This window comes from Petaurus breviceps, unplaced genomic scaffold (genome assembly GCF_028583685.1).
Source record: "Petaurus breviceps papuanus isolate PSGF00001 unplaced genomic scaffold, PetGlider_PUasm1.0 90035, whole genome shotgun sequence".
NCBI lineage: Eukaryota > Metazoa > Chordata > Mammalia > Diprotodontia > Petauridae > Petaurus > Petaurus breviceps.
In genome coordinates, this window is record NW_027187165.1 from 149,499 (window position 1) to 167,606 (window position 18,108).

Below are 18,108 nucleotides of genomic sequence, written 5' to 3' on the forward strand. Positions count from 1 at the left end.
AAAGGAATGATGAATTTATTTAGTGAACTTTTAGTGTGCTAAAATTCTACTAAGGGCACCAAATACAGAACCCTGTAAATATGTAAAACATCAGAGCTGATTGTGTTTTCTGCGTTTTTACCCTACCAGGTGGATATGAACCTGAATGAGGAGAAGCAACAACCTTTGAGAGAGAAAGACATCATCATCAAGAGGGAAATGGTGTCTCAGTACTTGTACACTTCCAAGGCAGTGAGTTTTCTTTTAAAAAAAAGTGTATATGTGTATATATAATTGATGTATTTTTGGTTTTCATTTTTAAAAAATCTTGAGTTCCAAATTCTCTTCTTCCATTCCTCCCCCTTAAGAAGGCAAGTAATATGATATCAATTATACATATGAAATCATGTTGAGCATATTTCCATGTTGCAAAAAAAAAAAAAGCAAGAAAAAGTGAAAACATTATGCTTCAGTCTGCATGCAGAGTTTATCAGTTCTCTCTCTGAAGGTAGATAGCATTTTTCAACATGAGTCCTTTGGAATTGTCTTGGATCATTATACTGATCAAAGTAGCCAAGTCTTTCACAGCTGGTCATTGTTACAGTATTACTGTTACTGTGTGCAGTATTCTCTTGGATCTGCTCATTTGACTTTGCATCAGTTCATATAAATCTTCCCAGGTTTTTCTGAAACCATTTGCCTCATCATTTCTTACAGAACAATAGTATTCCATCACAGTCATATACCACAGCTTGTTCAGCCATTCCCTAGTTGATGGGCATTCCTTCATTCTCTAATTCTTAACCAAAGAGCTGTTATAAATATTTCTTCTGGTCCTTTTTCTTAGATCTCTGAGATACAGAAGTAGCAGTGGTATTGCTGGTCCACAGTTTTATAATCCTTTAGTCATGGTTCCAAATTGTTCTCTAGAATTGTTGAGCTAGTTCTCAATTCTGCCAAAAAATGCATTAGTGTCCCAGTTTTTCCACATCTCCTCCATTTGTCATTTTCCCTTTCTATCATGCTATCTAATCTTATAGGTGTGATGTGGTACCTCAGAGTTGTTTTAATTTGTATTTCTCTAATCAGTAGTGATTTAGAATATTTTTTCATCTGATTATAGATAGCTTTTGATTTCTTCTTATGAAAACTGCCTTTTCCTATACTTTGGCCATTTATCAATTGGGGAATGGCTCTTATTTTTGTAATTTTGACTCAGTTCCCTATATATTTGAGAAATGAGACCGATATTAAAGAAACTTGCTATAAAATCCCCTTGTCCCTAGTTTTCTGTTTTCCTTCTAATTTTTTTTTTTTGCTTTTTGGAGGGTAGGTAAGGTAGGGCAATTGGGGTTAAGTGACTTGCTCAAGGTCACATGGCTAGTTTTGTGTGTGTGTGTGTGTGTGTGTGTGTTAAGTGTCTGAGGCTGAATTTGAACTCAGGTCCTCCTGACTCCAGGGCCCGCGCTCTATTCACTGTACCACCTAGCTGCCCCTTTTCCTTCTAATGTTGACTAACCTTGGTTTTGTTTGTGCAAAACCTTTTTAATTTGATGTGATCAAAATTATCCATTTTATTTCCTGTAATCCACTCTTATCTCTTGTTTGGTCAAAAATTCTGCCCTTAACCATAGATGTGACAGGTAAAATTTTCCATCCTTCCCTAATTTGCTTATGATACCACCTTTTATGTCTAAATCATATACACAATTTGTCCTTATCTTGGTATATGTTGTCAGATGTTGGTCTGTACCTATTTTTTTTGCCAAACTACTTTCCAGTTTTCCCAGCAATTTTTGTCAAATAGTGAATTCTTGCTTCAAAGCTTGGATCTTTGGTTTTATCAAACACTAGATTACTACAATCATTTACTGCTGTGTATTGTGTATATAATCCATTCTACTGATCCCCTATTCTGTTTCTTAGCCAATGCCAAATTGTTTTTGATGAGTACTGCTTTGTAATATAGTTTAAGATATGGTTCTCCTAGGCTGGAAAGCAGTGAGTATTGAGATATGGACACAACATTGGGAGATTCTGCCATTGCTTCATTTTGAAGATATTATGTCTGTCTGTAGTAAGTCTATTTTATCCTAATGTGCATCTCTGAATACTTCAATTCCTGTTTGGGCTCCTTCTCTTTGTCCTGAATGAATTTTATTAATGAAGTATAGGGGGAAAGATTCTCTGTAGGTCTAGTCCTCTGCTCATATCCCACTGATTAGACCACATTGCTCAGTGGTCTGAGTGATAGGACTCTGGTGTCCTAAGAAATGTTGTTTAGCTAGTTTTGACTCTTGGATATTGATTTGTCATCTCTGCCCTCTTTCTTTACAGGGTATGAGTCAAAAGGAGAGCTCCAGGTCTGCCATGATGTACATCCAAGAGCTTCGTTCAGGCTTAAAGGATATGCCTCTGCTTAGCTGCCTAGAATCCCTTCGTGTGTCACTTAACAATAACCCTGTCAGGTGAGAGGCTGGCTTTAGTTGGGGAAAACTACTGTAGAAGTCTGAGGGTGCATTATGCTAGGTGCAAGTTGTAAATTTGATTTGACACTACATTGATTCTGTGTATTCTTTACAGCTGGGTACAGACCTTTGGAGCTGAGGGCCTTGCATCCTTGCTGGACATACTTAAACGACTCCATGATGAGAGAGAGGAATCTCCTGGGTGAGGGCTCCCGAATCTCTTGTCTTCTGGAAAGAGGAAAGCACAAAATGGGCAGGCTGCCATATATTTTGTGATAGACAGCTGTTTTACATAAGATGTAATGGAGTGGAAGATTACTCTCATCTAGGGATGAAGTTTTTCTCTTGGATGGTTTAGGGGTAAGGCAAGGTACAAGGAAAGGGATCTGAAAATTAAACTTTAATAAATACTCTACATCAAACATCTCCCTAACCTTCTGGAGGCCAGATGATTCTCACTCAAACTAGAAGTGAGGTCTGGGTAAATATAGAACTGTCTAGTAAAATCTGTCCTGCCCAGGGTTCTCCTTGATCCAGATATCTTTCAAGAAGCTGGTCAAGTTCTAGGACTGGGCTAGGAGTATGGGTTAATTTTAGTGTAAGTTTGAAGGTTGGGAAGCAGGGGAAGTACCTAGGGCCAATTTAGGCTCATCTTGAAGCTGGAGTCAAATAGACATTCCTAACTTTCTGATTTTCCTCTAAAAATGGAATGATCACAGTGGACTTAAACTACCAAATATGGCATACTTTTTGGATGTGGTGCTCCAGGTCTGAGTTTATAGCTATTTATATTCAATATTTTCACTTCCTCACTTCTCAGGCCCTTGGCAGTCTGGCTTAGAACCCCACCAATCTACTGAAACCATTCTCTTGAAAGTTATGAGTGATTTCCTAACTGCTAAACTCAGTGACCTTTTTTCAGCCCTCCTCCTTCTTGCTGTAGCTTTTGACACTGTTGACTTTTGTCACCTCCTAGATGTTTACTTCTCATTGGGTATTCATGATACCATCACCTTCTGGTACTCCTATCTATCTATTACTTATCTTTTTTTTATTTGGATCGTTATCCATGTCCCATCTTCTTTGCATGGGTATATCCTGGAACTCTGTCCTGGGCACTCTTCATCAGTCAATCAATAAACATTTATTAAGCATCAACCATATGCCATATGCTAGGGAGTAGAGATACAGATACAAAAGTGAAACAGTCCCTGCCCTCAAGAACATTACATTCTACTGGGGAGTACTGCATATTCCAAGATAAATAAATACAGGATATATACGGAATAAATGCAAAGTGATTTTGTTTGGGGATGCTAAAAATGAATAGCTAGCATTTATATAGTGCTTGAAAGGTTTACAAAGCACTTAAAAATATCTCATTTTTTCCTCACAGTAAACCTGGAAGTTAGGTGCTAGTAGTAACACCATTTTACAGATGAGGAAGACAGATTAATTGCCTTGCCCAGGGTCACGCAGCTAGTAGATGTCTGAGGCAGGTTTACCTGACTCCAGATCCAGTTCTCTATTTAATGTAAGAAGTCATGAAAGGCCCCAAGTGGCACTTGAGCTGAGCTGCAGGTGACAGGTGTTGGGGATGAGGAAGGAAAGCATTTCAGACATGGTGGAGAACCAGGGAAAGGGCACAAGGCAGAACAGGGACTGTCGACTGTAGGAGACAAGCAGTCGGCCAGCCTGCCTGGAACAGAGTGTGCAAAGTGGAGTAATCAGTCTGCAAAGGAAAGCTAGAACAAGACTGGTAAAGGGTTTCAAATGGCAAACAGGAATTTGCATTTATCCTAGATCAGAGCTTCTTAAGCAGAGAATTGACATAGCCAAGCCTGGGATTTAGAAATGATAATTTTGTAGCTGTGTGGAAAGTGATTAGAGAGGGGACAGACTGGAGGCAGAGAAACCAATTAGATAACTAATTCCATAGCCTAGGTGAGGGGTGATGAGAACCTGAATTAGAGTGGTTGTCCCCTTTCCCACTCCCTCTCCTGATTTCTTTACCTCACTCCTTAACATCACTCAAGGAGTTATATATTGTCTCTATTCATATGGCTCTCCCATCTACATATTGAGCCACTGTTTCTTTCTTGAGCTTCAACTCTGCACTAAGAATATCCTGCTGGAAATCTCCATCTAAATGTCCCACAGGCAAAGTCAGTATGTCCAAAACAGAATTCCTCTGTGTCCTAAAATATACTCCTTTTCTTAATTCCCTACTTCTGTCACATGTACCCCTACTACTACCCTTCCAGGCATCTAGGTTTTACAACCTGAGTTGATTCTCGCTCTTCATGCCCAATATCCAGTGGCCGGGTTTTGTTGTTTCTACCTCTACTGCTTCTCTTATCTGCCTGCTCACTCCACCCTTGTATCCAGCATCCTAATTCAGGCCCTTAGCATTTCTCACCTTGGTTTTTAAAGGAGCCTCCTAAATGTTCTCCTTGTCTTGTCTTTTCTCTGCCTAATCCTAATCTCAGTCCTAATCCATAGCTGCCTAATCCAGGTATATAGATGCCTGCCAGTTAGATAGACATTCCTAAAGCATAGTTGTGACTATCACACTCCCTTGCTTAAGAGGCTTTAGTAGTTCTCTTAGGATAAAATACAAGTCCCCCAGTCTAGCATTTAATATCCTTCATAATCTGAATCTAACCTCTTTTTCCAGGATAATTGTCTATTACTTCCCTCTTAAACACTTTTTGTTCAGCCATATCCTTTCCCATGCCTTTGCCTAGACAGTTCCCCATGCCTACAGTGGTTTCCCTCTTCACCCATACCTCCTTCAAAACATGGCTTAGATGCCACCTCCTATAGGAGATCCCCACTTTGCTTTTTAGTGTTCTCCCCTCCCTATTTGTATTTTCTTTGTATATATTTATTATATACTTATGTGTATGCCTGTTTTTCCTAGTAGAATGTAAACTCCACGAGGGTAGAAATTCTTTGTGTTTTGCCTTAACATCCCAATACCTAGTAGAGTGCCTGTCATACAGTAGGTGCTCAATAAATGCTTTTTTAATTTAATAAGGTATAATGGAATGAGGTTTTAATCTAATGGGCATTTTTCTGAATAATAATTAGTACTTCACTGAGCAATTGCTTCAGGGATCTGGAATTCTGTTAATGAAACTTCTCCTTCCACTGATGTAGCCACCAGCCCTTTTATAATTTAGTAAATAGTCTGAGTTGAATTGGACAGAATATTCATGATACTTATGATGGTGACAATATTAAATTTAGTTCAGCTGGATTTCAAACAGTGGACATGCAGTTTATCATTGGATTAGTATTTAAAGCCTTTCCAGATTGGTTGAACGATCCAGAGCTAGTAGTCCATACCACACTGAGGTGTTACGATAGGACTTGGGAGAATATGAAAGAGAATTGATTCTGTGGTTGCCTGGAGGATTAGTGGGAAGGTTTGTGGTCCTACTCCCACTAGATTTTTAGCTTTGAAGCTGAAGAGAGAAGACAGGACTATCTAGGATCAGGACTTATGGATCTCTTCAATAACTGCCAAAATAATTGTTCTGAAACATTTGTCTAACCATGTTGCTTCCTGTTCAAGTCTTCAGTGACTTTCTAATATCTCTAGGATAAAATACAAACTCCTCCTAATATGTAAAGTCCCTCACAATCTGGTAGCTTTTCAGCTCCTTCATACTCAATAGAATCCTAACAAATCATCCTATTTACTGTTCCTCAAACTTGGGTGTCCCACCTCCTGTCTTTGTGCCTTATTTTCCCCTGTGTTTGGAATGCATTCCTTTCTCACCTATACTTCTAACTTAAAATCCTCAACTTCCTCTAAGGTTCAGCTAGAGGATGACCTACCCTAGGAATTGTTTCCTAATTCCCCTTACTTGTGGGTGCTATTTCTCTCCTCAGATGATCTTGTCTTTACTCATTTGCATGTTGCATTTCATTTCCTTCTGTAAAATGTAAGGCTCCTTGAGGATTGGGATTGTCTTTGTAGTTACCTCTGTAGAAAGTACTTACATGTTTGTTGAAGTGAATGACTCTGCCTCTTTTCTATCTTTAGGATTTTAGGGCTGAGTCTTGTCACAGTTTAGGAGCCTCTTCTTTGGATGTTGGGAGGGAATGTAGCATTAAAGACATTTCATTGATTGCTTCTTTTTTGTGCAGAAGCTATGACAGCCGCAACAAACATGAGATTATTCGCTGCTTAAAAGCTTTTATGAACAACAAGGTGAGATCTTTCAAGCTCCCTACCTCTCCCACACTGCCGCCCAGTCCCCTCGCCACTTAGCAGCTCCAAAGAGGCAGCCAAGAGCACAAGGTTAAAACTTTCCATTATCCTGGTTCATACCTATTTTTTGGTGGCACCTGTATTTCCTTTGTTAGTCCTTCCCAGCTTAGTTCTCTTCCTCCCTTGTTTTTTTGTCCTGTGCTTTTTAGTTTCCTAACCTGCACATATTCTTTTCAAAAGTCTGACTTCTCTCCTTAATAACTAGCATTTATATAGCATGTACAATATGCCAGGCACTGTGCTAAGTGCTCTACAAATATGATCTTATTTGATCCTCACAAAAGCCCTGGGAGGTAGAGGGTGCTATCATGATCCTCATTTTATAACTGAGGAAACTGAAGCAAACAGGTTGTCACTTCTCCAGGGTCACATAGCTAGGAAGTGTCTGAGACTGAATTTGAACTCAGGTTTTCTTGACCCCAAAGCCCAGTGCTTTATCCACTCTGCCACCTGACTACTTACTCTCTCATCCCAGTGTAGTCTAGTACTTCTCACTTATGCCTGTTTCTAGAATCCCTTTACTCTTTCTGCTTTGACTCATAATAAGAAAGATAACTTTTTCTCAGAATAGTTCTCCCTTTCCTTATTCATTTGCACATTTATTTTACATTAATGAGTAGTTCATCTCTATCCTTGGAGAACTTGGGTTCTTGTACCTCTGAAGGAAGAGATTTTCCTTGTCTTTTAGTCTGGGATTCTGCTGAGAAAGAGGCATGGAATACTGTCCCTTCACATTCTTACATTTGGCTCTAAAATCCTCACATCCTTCTTTCCTGTTCTTGCTTTGCCAGTTTGGAATCAAGACAATGTTGGAAACAGAAGAAGGAATCCTGCTGCTGGTCAGAGCCATGGACCCTGCTGTCCCCAATATGATGATTGATGCAGCCAAGCTTCTGTCTGCTCTCTGTATTCTACCACAGCCTGAGGATATGTATGTGACTTGGAATTTTCTTCCTTTCCCATTTCCTTTCCCTTGTGTTTTCAATCCCTGAAAGTATATGTGCTGGAGACACATTTGCTGTTTGCTGGAGTTCGAGGAAATGTGCTCAGTTGCTTGGATTGACTGTGGTTCTACTCAGTATGGAGTCTGGTGGATCTTATTCCCCATACAAGAGTCCTAAGTAGAGTGGCTGTCTTTAGAAAAAAAAAAACCTTTGTATTAGGGTCACTAGTATAGAGGATATTCTTTGAACCACTGTCCACTTCTGAAGCCTCTGAGGGGTGTGGATATATTCCTATACTTCCAAAAAGATCTTTCTTGTGTCATTCCAGAATAATTATACCCTTTCTTTTCTCTTCTTACCCATGCCTTTGGGTAGGACCCTGAATAATCTATCTTCCTTTTTCCCCATCCTTTACTTCCCACCTTTCAACCACTGCCTCCAATGCAGGAATGAACGAGTTCTGGAGGCTATGACAGAGCGAGCAGAAATGGAGGAAGTTGACCGATTCCAGCCTCTCTTGGAGGGATTAAAGAGTGGAACCTCCATTGCCCTCAAGGTATGTTATTTGAGAGCAGCACCTGGGAAGGAGATGTAAGGGGCAATATTTCTTGGATCTTTCAGTCTCTCACTAGAACAAATGGAGCGTTTTCTTTTTGTGTGCTTTATGCTAAAGGATAAATATGAGACTTCTTAAGAAAACTGACTTTCTTGGTTGCCACATTTTAGGAAGGACATTGATAAGCTAGTGCATATCTGGCATGTTGACATTCAGGACTGGAGACCATGCCCTATAAAAACTGCTTAAAGAAACTGAGAGATTTAACCTAGAAAAGAGAAGACTTAGAGGAGTCAGGATGGTGGTTTTCAAATATTTAAAAATTTAGGGGAAAAATATTAGACTTGTTTTGCTTGGTCCTGGAGGGCCAAGTAGGTCCTAGTAGGAGCCATTGGGTGGAATTTACAGAGAAGCAGATTTAGACTTAACGTAAGGAAACATTCTCTAGTAATTAGAATCGACCAGATGTGGAACACACAGGAGATACTTGGTTCTCAAACAGAGACTAGATGACCACTTGTCAGTCATATTGTAGAAAGGAATTTTGGTTAGGTATGGTTTGGGTTGAGAGACAGTTTGATATGGAGTATTGGAATCAGGCTGACCAGGGTTCAAGTCCAACCTCTGAGACAAACTAGCAGTATAAAACTGGGCAAGTCATCCAGTCTCTCCATGTCATCTCAGTGCATCTCAAGACTGAGTTATAGATGAATTGCTGATGAGCCTTGGTAAAAGGAGTTTCCTCACTGAGGAGCTTCCTGTACTAGTGATAGGTCTCAGCTGGAAAAAACAAACAAAAGTCCAGAAAACTGTCTTGGACCAAATAGCCTCTGGTAACCCATCATTGATTCAATGCTGACTAGGAAATTGCTGTGACTTTTATAGCTGGGAAAACTGAATTTTGAAACAAGGAAGACACTTGGCCAGTCCAGGGTTTCATGGGCCCAGGAATTATATTAAGAACTCTGATCTATTCAGGCTAGTGATTAGATTGGGTCTGACTTTAATGGATCTTATAGGATCTATGTTAGATGTTGAGGGGGTATGTATTTTCCTCTAAAAATAAGTTTATTAGAAAAAGAACCTTCCTTAGTTTCCTCTGGAAGTTAACATTGACCCAGCTATCTTGTCATTCCATCTTAGGTGGGATGTCTACAGTTGATCAATGCCCTCATCACACCTGCAGAAGAACTTGATTTCAGAGTTCACATCCGAAGTGAGCTGATGCGATCAGGTCTGCAGCAAGTGCTTAAGGTGAGGGAAAGTTCTTCAGAATTATAATATGACTTGTTTTTTCCTTTTTCTCTCTGCAGTAGTATCTCTCATTCTCTTTAAAGCCTTGGTTATGTGTTTAAAACAATTTTGGAAAACAACCAAAACACAATGGCCACTTCTAAGTTCTTTGATGCCTGTATTTGACTGTTGATAGGACCTGCGGCTGATGGAGAATGAAGATATGAAGGTACAGTTGTCTGTCTTTGATGAACAAGGGGAGGAGGATTCCTATGACCTAAAGGGAAGACTGGAAGACATACGAATGGAAATGGAATATCCTTCTGTTGAATAGTGGCTCCAGATGTGGTGCCTGTGTTAAATTCATTTGTAGCAGCTGAACTTTGGGTGAAATCCTTATGTCCTAAGAAAGATTTCACTGCTTAAGGAATTAGGGTCCACGTCCCTATAATTGAGTCAGCAAGAGAACCTTTTGGACATTCTCAACAATATTCTCAGGCTTTTTTTGTCTGAGAAACCTTAGACAGTGACATCAGAGAGTCCTTTACAACAGAGGAGGCTAGAAAGATTAGTATTTGCTTCCTGGAAATACTAAGAGATTTGAATTTAATCACAAGAAAACATGGGTCAAGGAATGTGGCCAGAGCATGACCTTTTGAGGAGGTTTATGTGCCCTTGACTACTTTGTGTATATTTCTTAGGTGAGGATTGAGAATCACTGGCAGTAATCTGGTTACATGCTAAAGTCTGGTGCAACTCCTTTTGTAGTTACTTTATGTTCTCTTCGCTACTTCGTCTTCTGGATCTGAAGAATTATACAACATAGCCCTTTTCCACAGTGGTCTCTTGAATTGAGGGGGCTTAGGAGATGGAACTTTTCCATGTGCTAGTGGCGGAGTTTGTTTTTTTGGGAGGGCAGCTCCTTAAAGTGGGGCATTTCATAGAATTCCTAAGAACTGTCAGGAATCTGTGGTTAGCCTAGTTTCTAAAGTCATGTTTTCCTTAGCCCTTTCCCACTGATTTCAGTGAAGTTTTCCAGATCCTCCTGAATACAGTTAAAGATTCAAAGGCCGAGCCACTCTTCCTGTCTATCCTGCAGCACCTGCTGCTGGTCCGAAATGACTACGAGGCCAGGTGGGGTGGTGGCAGGGTGTCTGGGAAAGCCAGGGGCAGGCAGCTACTTTAGTGTTAAATTAAGGAGGAAAGACAAACTTTTAGATTACAGAGTAGAGTAGAGGGAGTAAAGAAGACTAAGGACTAGCGTTCCCTCATAGCCATAGGTGTCTGAGAATTTTCTCTTTAATTAGGCAGAAAACCACCTCTGATTGGCTGAGAGGTATAAAGGGTGCAATCTCTTTTGGGGTGGGGACATTTTAAGGTTATCTTTAAAGTAATTTCCATTTGGAATAAGAGGGCCACACCTGCCCATTTGATTGAAAAGGAATAGTCAGCAGATGATGCTAGTACTGTCCTGTCAGAGGAAAACCAACACAGAGTTCTTTGGGGAGAGGAAAGGGGTCTGAAAAATGGGGTGAGAGAGCAGGGATTTGGGCCTGATTATCCAGAAAACTCAGGGCAGCTGAAGTGGAATAGTTCATGGCATGGATATAACAATCTTATTTCAGATTTCCAAAAAGGACCTTATCTCAAGTTTTTTCCCTGGGACACCATACCGACATTTATTAAGCTTCTTTGTGCCAGATACTGTGTGAAGCGAAGGGGACACAAAAAAAGATAAAAGGAAGGCCCTTGTCTCTAAGAACTTAGAGTCTACCCAGGGAGACAACTCTGTACAAACAGGCTATGGTTTGGATGAATTTGAAATAACCAGTGGAGGAAAGGCACTAGAATTGTTTATTGCAGCCATGTGACTTCTAGGTTCTAGAGCTTCTTTGGTGCCTGAGAGTATTTTGGTTATTCTTTACTTTCTTTTCCTTTTTTGCAGACCTCAGTACTATAAACTTATAGATGAGTGTATATCCCAGATAGTGCTGCACAAGAATGGCACTGATCCTGACTTCAAATGCCGACACCTCCAAATAGACATTGAAGGATTGATTGGTAAGCCCAGGGGTAACTACTACTGCTATTGGCTTTTCATCGGAACATCCTCTCTACCTTCCATTTCCCTTCCCAGTTAATTAACCAAAAAAATAAGCACTTATTAAGTGCCAGACATAATACTGGGTGTTGGGGAGACAGACAAAAATGACATTATCCTTGTTCCTCACAAATCTCTTGTTTTGGAGAGGGGGACAGCATGTACACAGAGAAGTACATCCAAAATAAATGCCAAATCATTTTGTGGCGCTCACTGGGAGGATCTGGAAAGGCCTCACGTAGGAGGTGGCACTTGAGCCTAGCTCTAAAGGAAACTAGGCCTTCTGTGAGGCAGATAAGAGGATGGGCAGTTGAGTGTTGTGTGTGAAGAACAATGACAAGGCTAGTTTGGCTTTACTGAAGAAGAGTACCTGAAGAGAATGAATGTATAATAACACTGGAGAGAGAGGTTGTAGCCAAACCAAGGGCTTGAAGGACTTGAAGGGTTTTAAATACCAAATGGAAGAGATTTTATTTTGTGTCTTGTCCTTGTCTCCTCCCTGAGCCCCAGCTTGTAGCACCAACTTTGGACATTTTGAACTAAATGTCCTTGGGCATCTCAAATGCAACATGTCCAAAATAACTCTTTCCTTTCAAACCTATTCTCTTCTAAACTTCTGTATTACTGCCCCGGGTAACACTATTCTACCAGTCACTCAGGTTTGCCACCTTCGTGTCATCTTCAGCTACTCTCACTGACCCCAGAAATCCCATCAACTACCAAATCTTACCAGTTCTACCCCAGCATCCATCTCTTGCATCCAACACCTTCTCTCCCCAAATAGTCACCAGCCTAGTTTTAGGTCCTTTTCTGAACTGTTGTAATAGCCTCCTAATTAGTCTCCCTACCTTAAGTCTTTCTTCACCACATTCTATCCTCCACAGAGCTGCCAAAATGATTTTTCCAAAGTCCAGGTCTAACCATGTCACAGCTTTACTGAGTAAACTCCATTCTTTATTCTCTAGGGTATTTAGGTTCTCTGTTACCTAGAAGAAAATAGAAACTCCTCTGTTTGGCATTGAAAACCCTTCACAATGTAGTGTTGGTCTATCTTTTTGGTCCGAATTACATGTTGCTGTGACATAACTTTATGATCTAGTTATCCTATCCTTACTTTTCCTATCTCTATGCCTTTGTATCTAGGGAAGGTAAACTTCTTTAGTGTGTGTATGTGTGTGTGTGTGTCTGTGTCTATGTCTGTATGTCTGTGTGTAGAGGGATTTGGTTTGTAGAGAGGGTAAGGAAAGGATCTATTCTTTTAATATATTCCAAGGTATAATACAAAGGTAAAAAAATCTATGCCTTGAATGCACTTTCCCATCACTTATTCCTTTTGGAACCCCTAGTTTACTCAGAGACTGAATTCGAGTTTTACCTTCATGAAGCCTTTCCTGAACCTCTTAAACTAAGAGTTACCCACAAAAATCATTTTATATCCTCTCTCCCTCCCCCCTTCTCTCTCATCTGTCTTTAGAGAATGTAAACTTCTTTAGGTCAGGATTCATTTCACTTTGTCTTCAGGAATATCACTGTGGCAAATCTGTGGAAGATGTATTGGATTGGGGAGAGTCTTTAGGTAGGGAGACCTAGGAGAAGGCTATTGTAAAAGGTCAAAAAAAAAAAATAGGACATTTATCCTGGGACTAGGTAGATTACATTAGCAGTTGTAAACATTTGGCCATCAACACATTTTCCTTACTCTGGTGCTACCATTTAAAGGAACATGAATGGACAAGGCAACTTTCTGCTACAAGCCCCTAGAACATTTTTCCATTTGAAGTAGAAACTAATTTAAATGTTGATACCTTCTTTTTATGAACAAGGTAATTGAAAGCACCTGGCTGAGGTGCCACACATATGGCTGGGAATAATAGCAGATTATGGAAGTTAGAAATCCAGCAGTCATAGGAGCTCCTACTCTCCCTGGGCTTGGATTTTATAGTCAAGACCCTGCTTCCCTCAGAGCCAAGGCAGTCAGATAAATTAGCCAGATAGATGATAATATTAAATGGATCTCAAAATAGTTTATCCAGGCCTTTCACAGTTTACTAAAGGGTGAATCTGACATTATATAATTTTAGAGTTCAGAATTCTATGTACCTTGTTCTCTATATCCTTGGACTCAGGATGAAGTGATGGGCTTGAACATCTGGGAAGTGGGTTAGCCAGTTAGGACTTTAGTTGGGAAACATGTTTACATCTACAAATACTTAGTAGACAAATAATACCACTTATCATGAAGAAGACAGAACAGAATTGGAAGTGTAAAGTTATGTTTAATCTTTTGGGCATTATAATAATTTAGGTCAGTTTCCTTTTAATCACAGGACATAGGAGGGATGCCAGTGGGAACTTTGTTCTTTCTTAACTGTTCATCTGTATCTTCCTATGGAGGGAGCATCAACACCCATGAGCTTCTTTTAATAGAAGTGATGAACATCAGATTATGTTCTTAATGAGGAAGACCATATGAAAGCAGATGATAATCTATATACTGTATTTCTCAGTTGTTGTTGATGTCATGGTTCTTTATATAAAGAGCTATATTATATTCTTGTCACCAAAGTTTAAATATAAAACATCTCCATTATAATATTTTTTACCACAAATTTGTAATAAACAGTGCCACAAACCACTCCCTCCCTGCTCAGCCATCTTCCCTCCCCACAAAGTAAGGCTATTGAAGTAAGTCCCGATAAGATCATGATCTTGGGTAGTAGCTATGTGAGTGGAAAGAAAAGGATGGTTATAAGATGTTGTGGAGATAGAATCAGCAAGACTTTAGCAACTGATTAGATATGTGGGATAAGAGAAAATGACAAGTTGAGAGACGACTGAGGTTTTTGAGCCTGTTTGACTAGAAGGATCCTAATGCCCTCTATGGAAATAGGAAAATAAAAGCATGTGTGAGGAGATGTGGTTTTATATCCATATAATTTACTGGCCTTTCCACCTGTCTTGTATCTAGATCTCATCCTTATTTTTATACATATTCACAACTTTGAACCTGGGAGGTACTCCAGTAGTATTCTAGAGGTTCATACTTTATATGTGAAACTGGGAATTATAAATCCATTTAGGTTGAAAGTAATGGGGAAAAGGGATCTGCTTTTTTTTTTTTTAAAGCAATCAGGGTTAAGTAACTTGCTCAAGGTTACATGGCCAGTTATTTCTGGGTGTGGTGCTAAGTATCAGAGCCCCAGATTCGATCCCCAGGTCATCCTGACACTGGAGCCGGTGCTGTTACTAGCTGAGCCACTTGGCCACCCCTAAGCAATTGGGGTTAAGTAACTTGCCAAAGGTTACATGGCCAGGTGTTTCTGGGTGGGTGCTAAGTGTCTGAGCCCGGATTCGATCCCCAGGTCATCCCTGGGGATCAGTGCTCTTATTCGCTGTGCTACCTGGCCACCCCAAGGGATCTGCTTTTTAAAATACATTCCAGAGGATATTAGAATACTTCTTTTATAGGATGGAGTGAGAGGACAGAGAGAATTGGAAATTTCACTTCTTATCTTCTCTTTTTTTCCAGATCAAATGATCGATAAAACAAAAGTTGAGAAAACTGAGGCCAAAGCTATAGAGTTGGAAAAGAAGGTGATTATGAGGAGCCAGAGAAGGTTTACTTAAAGCATTTCCATCTTCTTTTTGTCTGAGAGTTAGTCTTGGCTGCCTAACGCACTAGTTTGCTCTTTTCCTCCATCCCTGCCTCCACATCTATCCCCCTCTCCTCTTCCCCAGTTGTTTTGGTGAGGTTGGCACCCCAGTTTGGGTCTATGGAAAGAGTCCTGTCTTAGGAGGGCCTTTTTTATCTGCTTAATTTAGAAAGTAGCATGGGTATGGACAAGTAGAAACAATACTGTTCTTATATTATTTTCTTTCCTGGGCCGTTAACAGAATAGATATACAAACGGTGACCCTAAATAACTGCTCCCTTTGGTTGCATCGGCATTCCTAGGTTTCTTCCTTTGGAGCAATAAGGTCCTGAACAGGACTAGATTTTTGTGGCTATGATGCCATCTGTCTTCACCTGGCCCTGTGTTCTTCGGGTTCTCTGTGACCATTATAGAGCACCTTAGTGCTCTCTTACTTTTGCTCCCAAATCCCCTTTTGCATGCTTTGCTTCATAAATCTTAAAGGGCTATAAAAATGTAAACTACTTCTGATAACTGTCTGGGTTGAATAAAGGAAATGTCCTTAAACTTCAAACCTATAGCTGTGACTCCAGAAATGGGAAGACTATTTAAAATAATATCTAGGATCCACCCTCTCTGCACTCAAGTTTTAGGGTCGAGGCATTATCATTCCTCCTTCCTAGGCTTGCCTCTGGTATGGGGCAGCTCCAGAAGTAAAATAGCAACATAATATAGTATATTACAGAGAGAGTTCTGTGCCTTGCCCTGGGAGACAGAGTAGCTTCCTGGAATATTAATTTTTTTTTTCCTTAGCTGGATTCAGAGCTAACGGCCCGGCATGAGCTACAGGTGGAAATGAAAAAGATGGAGAGTGACTTTGAACAGAAGCTCCAGGACCTACAAGGAGAGAAACAAACATTGGATGCAGAGAAACAACAATTAGCTACTGAGAAAAAGGACCTGGAGGCTGAAGTCTCTCAGCTGACTGGAAAGGTAACATCTGGGCAGGAGAAGTCGGGTCTGTTGCCACCTATTGATATTGGTTATTCTAAAGCCTCAAGATAGGCATGCCTAAGAGTCAGAAGGAACTACCCTCTGCTGGCAGTGTAGGTGGAAAGTACTTGATTTCTTATGTTGGTGTTGCTTTCTTCTGTAGGTTGTCAATTTGTCAAAGGAGCTGGAAGATGTCAAGAAAGATATGGCTTCTCTCTCAGCTGCAGTAGTCTCTTCTGTTCCTCTTGACCCTAGCAGTGACACTGTTCCCCCTGCCCCTCCTTTGCCTGGCAACTCTAACATACCTTCTCCACCCCCACCCCCTCCTTTACCTGGCGGTGTTACTGTTCCGCCTTCTTCTCTACCTGGTGGTGTTACTATACCCCCTCCACCCCCACCCCTTCCTTTATCTGGTTGCGTTTTTATATCTCCTCCACCCCCTCCTCCTCCCTTGCCTAGTGGAGTTGGCATTCCTCCTCCCCCTCCCCTCCCTGGTGGAGTTGGCATTCCTCCTCCCCCTCCCCTCCCTGGTGGGGGTGGCATTCCTCCTCCTCCTCCCCTCCCTGGTGGAGGTGGCATTCCTCCTCCCCCTCCCCTCCCTGGTGGAGGTGGCATTCCTCCTCCCCCTCCCCTCCCTGGAGGTGCTGGAATGCCCCCACCTCCTCCCCCCTTACCTGGTGGTGCTGGAATCCCTCCACCCCCTCCACTCTTGGGGGTTCCTGGTATCCCTCCACCTCCCCCAGGAATGGGTATGCCTCCTCCCCCCCCTGCATTTGGGGGTCTGGGAGTGACTGCGGCTCCAGCTCTACCCTATGGATTGGTTCCAAAGAAGCTTTATAAGCCAGAGGTGCAGCTCCGAAGGCCAAACTGGTCCAAGGTGAGAGTTGCTGCCAAATTCGAAAGCCTGTGGTCAAAAAGCTGCATCAGGTTCTTGACTCAGCCTTTTTAAGTGAGTGATCTCCCAGAATAGACTTCCTTTACTTTCCTTTGGCCCAGTCTGTCTTCAGAGTCCCAGGATTGGCCCCGTTCAACATCGATTTATTAAGATTCATGTATACAAAGTGCCTTTCTACCTCCACGGAGAATTTAGCCCACTTCTTTCTGGCCTTTAAATTTTGGATTTATTATCAACTTAATGTACTTTACCTTTTGCTCCAGAAGATGGCAGCACTGTGATAACAAAATTTCATAATCAGCTATTCCAAAGTTTTTAGCCAGCTGATAATTGTCCTGCTTTAAAAGTTACAAATTCCATTTGTCGTTAAAATACATACACCTGTATCTTTCTTCCTTTTTTGAACTTTAACAAAGACCATGTCTAAACTGAGCCTTATTGGAGGGTATTTTGAAACCATTAGGATTCTGAGTAAGTTGGTTCAAATGAAAAGATTGATGGGTTCAGTTGACTGATTTATTCATTTGACAAAATTAACACATTTAGAATTAGCTTTAGTGGAAAGAATATACCACAGTCTCAGGAATCTGAGTTGCTAGAGCTAGAGAGCTTTGAGTCTGGACTTTTTTAAGAGAGATGACAGAACTAAAGAAGTTTCTTTATGTCTTAATCTGAAGTCAGCTTTAAAAATGTAGCTGCTTCAGGACATTTTGTTGGAACCTTAGTCCTGTAAATTGGTGCTTTAAAATTTGTCTAGCTGCTTCCCATATCTGCAGTTTAGTTTTCATGAGTGGGAAAGTATAAAGCCTACAATAGTGACTCCAGACCTTGTCTGTGTCCACAGTTTGTTGCTGAGGATCTCTCCCAGGACTGTTTTTGGACAAAGGTAAAGGAAGACCGGTTTGAGAACAGTGAGCTATTTGCCAAGCTCACGCTTACCTTCTCAGCCCAGACAAAAAGTAAGTACTTTCCTTCAGGGGACAGTTCAGGTCCAGGGACTACCCTGTGGAGGAGGAATTTATCAG

The 18,108-nt window shown here is 40.9% G+C and overlaps 1 protein-coding gene across 1 annotated transcript in view; it reads left to right on the forward strand.

Moving 5' to 3' along the window:
* The window catches only part of DIAPH1 (diaphanous related formin 1), an 82,703-nt gene that overhangs the window by 27,007 nt on the left and 37,588 nt on the right, over positions 1 to 18,108 (forward strand). Inside the window, exons 4-17 of the mRNA XM_069107375.1 lie at positions 130 to 231; positions 2,317 to 2,447; positions 2,563 to 2,649; positions 6,606 to 6,669; positions 7,521 to 7,660; positions 8,121 to 8,229; positions 9,373 to 9,483; positions 9,659 to 9,777; positions 10,480 to 10,596; positions 11,408 to 11,523; positions 15,093 to 15,157; positions 16,009 to 16,188; positions 16,352 to 17,065; positions 17,928 to 18,042. Coding sequence (XP_068963476.1) covers positions 130 to 231; positions 2,317 to 2,447; positions 2,563 to 2,649; positions 6,606 to 6,669; positions 7,521 to 7,660; positions 8,121 to 8,229; positions 9,373 to 9,483; positions 9,659 to 9,777; positions 10,480 to 10,596; positions 11,408 to 11,523; positions 15,093 to 15,157; positions 16,009 to 16,188; positions 16,352 to 17,065; positions 17,928 to 18,042 — 2,170 coding nt within the window. The remainder of the gene's footprint in view (positions 1 to 129; positions 232 to 2,316; positions 2,448 to 2,562; positions 2,650 to 6,605; positions 6,670 to 7,520; positions 7,661 to 8,120; positions 8,230 to 9,372; positions 9,484 to 9,658; positions 9,778 to 10,479; positions 10,597 to 11,407; positions 11,524 to 15,092; positions 15,158 to 16,008; positions 16,189 to 16,351; positions 17,066 to 17,927; positions 18,043 to 18,108) is intronic.